The sequence below is a fragment of the Monodelphis domestica genome, chromosome 1 (genome assembly GCF_027887165.1).
Source record: "Monodelphis domestica isolate mMonDom1 chromosome 1, mMonDom1.pri, whole genome shotgun sequence".
In the NCBI taxonomy this organism is placed as follows: Eukaryota; Metazoa; Chordata; class Mammalia; order Didelphimorphia; family Didelphidae; genus Monodelphis; species Monodelphis domestica.
Genome location: NC_077227.1, coordinates 43,619,790 through 43,623,487, shown reverse-complemented (window position 1 = coordinate 43,623,487; position 3,698 = coordinate 43,619,790). Strand labels below are relative to the sequence as shown.

The 3,698-nt window shown below is 37.2% G+C and overlaps 1 protein-coding gene across 1 annotated transcript; it reads right to left on the bottom strand.

Annotated features, from left to right (window-relative positions):
- Positions 1–1,141: 1,141 nt before the first annotated feature.
- On the bottom strand, positions 1,142–2,076 carry LOC130454392 (olfactory receptor 13A1-like). The gene has a single exon (XM_056798030.1). The coding sequence runs from the start codon at positions 2,074–2,076 to the stop codon at positions 1,144–1,146; it is 933 nt and encodes a 310-aa protein (XP_056654008.1). The 3' UTR covers positions 1,142–1,143.
- Between the last annotated feature and the right edge of the window lie 1,622 nt (positions 2,077–3,698).

Here is a 3,698-nt window from a genome sequence, read left to right as displayed (position 1 = left end):
TAAATGCATACAATATAGAAAGATGCCTCTAGAACTTTCTCCCTTCCCAATACCATTCCTAATACGAAATTGTTTCCATAAAAACTCACGACTTACAACAGATGGGATCTCCATGAATGGAAGTAATACAGAGATAAAATTGTCATTTGAAGAATTAAATAATTTTATTTATACTTTTAAAAGTTTAACCTTTTATTTAAGATTAATAAAAAATTTTCATATATTAATAAATTTTACATCTTAAATTTTATGCCAAAACCTGTGTAATTAAAAATTATGAGTTATTTTAAAATTTTTCATATGTGTATATATATTTAGAAGAGAACTTAGAATTGGACCCTTGATTTCATTGGTGTAGGTATCTTTCAATGAGGACCAAGGACAGGACCAGCTCTCTTAAAGAATTGCCTATAGCACTAAGAGGTTAAGGGACTTGTTCTGAGCAACAGTCTGTATGTGAGGAGCTGGGAATTAAGACTATCCTTTTTGACTCAGTTGAATCCAGTCTTTCTCCAGAATCTTGAAATTCCTTTAGGATGGAGTATTAACTAGACACTAGATAGATAGTGAGAAAGAAAGAGAAAGAGAGAGAGAAAAAGAGAGAGAGAGAGAGAGAGAGAGAGAGAGAGAGAGAGAGAGAGAGAGAGAGAGAGAGAGAGAGAGAAAGAGAGAGAGAGAAAGAGAGACAGAGGTATGATATGGCATATTTAATGGTGTGGATTAAAGTTATATTTAACATGAATGTGTACTTTATATGTTTTATTGACATATTGCTATATACAAACTGACATATGGGCATACCAGGACATGTGTGCACTTTCATAGGCACCAAAAATATTTTGGTTTCCAACACTAAAATGTTTTTCTTCTGTTAAAAAATTTGAAGAGAAGAATTTTCTGTCATAGACGTATAAATCAGGAAATAATATAGAGATGGTAGCAACCTGTTCAGATTTAAACAATACTTAGAAGAAAATAAACAACTTTATAAATCTGAGCCTTGTAATTCCAAATATATGAGATCATGGTAATCATCAAAGGATATTGACAATTCAGATTATTTAAAACATTTTTCTTAACTACATGCATAAGCAGCCTTATAACATACATCTAACCAAGGTGAAGAAGAATGAAAGTCCCAGGTTAATTTCTAAAGCATGGGAAGAGCTTTCTGAGGGCCATTTTGACCTCCTTGTTCCTTAGAGTATAGATCAGAGGATTCAAAGTTGGGCTCAACATGGTGTATAGAACACCAGCTAGTTTACTTCTCTCTGGATTATAGCCACAAATAGGACTAATATAGGCATAGAAAACAGCAGTGTAATACATGGACACCACAATGAGATGGGAGGAGCAGGTAGAGAATGCTCTCTTTTTCCCTTCTGATGTCTGGATTTTCAGGATGCTGGAGATAATGAACCCATAGGACACCAAGGTTAGAACAAAATTTATAAAGCCATAGAAGGTATCAGATGACACAGTCATAACCATGTTAATGTAGGTGGAAGTACAGGAGAGCAACAACAGAGGAGGGATCTCACAGAAGAAATGAGTAATCATATTGGGTCCACAGAAGGACAATTGTGTCACCAGACCAGTATTTATGGAGGAATTGAAGGCACATATCAGCCACACACTAGCTGCCAACACATTGCAGAGCATCTTGGTCATCCTGGTGCTGTAATGTAAAGGGTGGCAGATGGCCACATAACGATCATATGCCATGACAGTGAAAAGAAGTAATTCTGATGATGCAGACCAAATGAGGAAATAGAGCTGGGTCATGCAGCCTCTGTAGGAGATAGTATTCTCCTCTGAAAGCAGCCCCTCTAGCACTTTTGGCAGAATAGAGGAGGTGCAGATGATGTCCATTATAGCCAAGTTAAACAAAAAAAAGTACATGGGGCTGTGGAGGCTTGAGTTCAGAGTGATGGCTGTAATGATCAGGACATTGCCTGTGAGAGCCACTAGATACAAGGAGAGGAAACAGCCAAATAATGGAATGCGGAGACTGGGGTCTTCAGAGAAGCCTTGGAGGATAAACTCTGTGACTTGTGAATGGTTACTAATGGCCATTGAGCAAGGAGGGTTTTCTGAGCTTCTTGGGCCACACTTTCAAGGCTTAACGAAATGGTGTGAATGTGATGGGGAATAACTTCGAGAAAAAAGAGAAGACATTTAAGTATATATGCTTGATTTAAAACTCAATTCATTCAGTGAAATTATGGACTAACTTTCATAAGAAGGACACAAGTAAAATAAAGAACATTAAACATTCTTTAGAAACTCATACTATAATCAGATTCCTTAGAACCAAATCTAGAATTAATTCATATTAGGGATTTGATCTTCCCCTGAACTCTATTGCTTTGAGTATTCTTTTTGTCAGGATCTGGCATTTGTCCAATATGAATCATTTTTTTATATATTTGGTTATACTCCAGATCCTCTATCATTTGGTGACACATTATTCCCATTCCAGTCCAGAATGTGTACTGCTGATGTATTATATATATATATATATATGAGATACACATATGTCTATGCATATATCTATATTCACATATGCATGGAGGTATATATCATATAGATAAGGAAATTTTGATACATGGTACATGAAATGAAAACTTATAGAAGTTGTGCCCCTCTTTCCCAAATAATCTAGTGACTTTTCTGTCTTTTTAAAAATATTTCTAAGTATTTTTATCTTAGTCACCTTGGGATGTAGATAGTAGTATCATCTCTACTCCCCATTTATGAGTTGCAAAACAAAGGTTAGGAAGTGTGTAGTGTGAAGAAGGGATTAACTGTCCCCTGCCTATTTAGATTTTAGCTACCAGGAATGTATACAACCTGACTTAATCCATATGTGTGTGTGTGAGATCTATGACCCACATCTGCTAGTGATGGACAAATCAAAAATGATTGACTGCCCCTGGGCAGTGTGAAGCAAAGCTAAGCTGCAGTTGGTCCACTTAAAATGGAAGGAAGGCACAGGAAGTGATGCAAAGAACTGTCATTAAAAATGGTGTTAACTTCCTGTGATCAGTTTTGTCTCCTCTCAACATGGCCTTGGAGAAGCTCTGGCTAGGGACCACACACTGCTCTTGGATCTTTGTGAGTGAAAAGCCTGACTCCCTTTTCTGACTTTTTGGAGGTATTAGCCTCCAAATTGAGGAGAGGTCCCTCATCTTATAAGAGGCCTTGTGCCTAGAACCCTTGTTTAATTTATCTCTGGACCCCCCTTTGCTGGGGTCTCTGAAGCCTTATCTGGTATTGACTGGGTAGGAGTAATATTCTTTCTCTCTGTCTCTCTGTCTCTCTCTGTCTCTGTCTCTCTCTCTGTCTCTGTCTCTCTCTGTCTCTGTCTCTCTGTCTCTGTTGCTGTCTGTCTCTGTCACTGTCTGTCTCTGTCTCTGTCTCTGTCTCTCTCTCTCCTTTCACTCTTTCTATTTTGTAAAGAATTTACCATAAAAAGTCATTCTGACTTGAGTAATAATTTTGACAACCACACTCTTAAAAATTTAGTACAACCATTTAATTTTAACCTTTACAGTCGTGACTTGATCCAGTTTCCTATATATATAATGAGCTCCAGAGACCCAGAGCAGAACTTAGATATCTCTTGTCATCTCCTCAGTTCATACCAATGAAGGATACCTGTTGAAGGTGCTCAGTAAATACTGCTCTGTGCATAG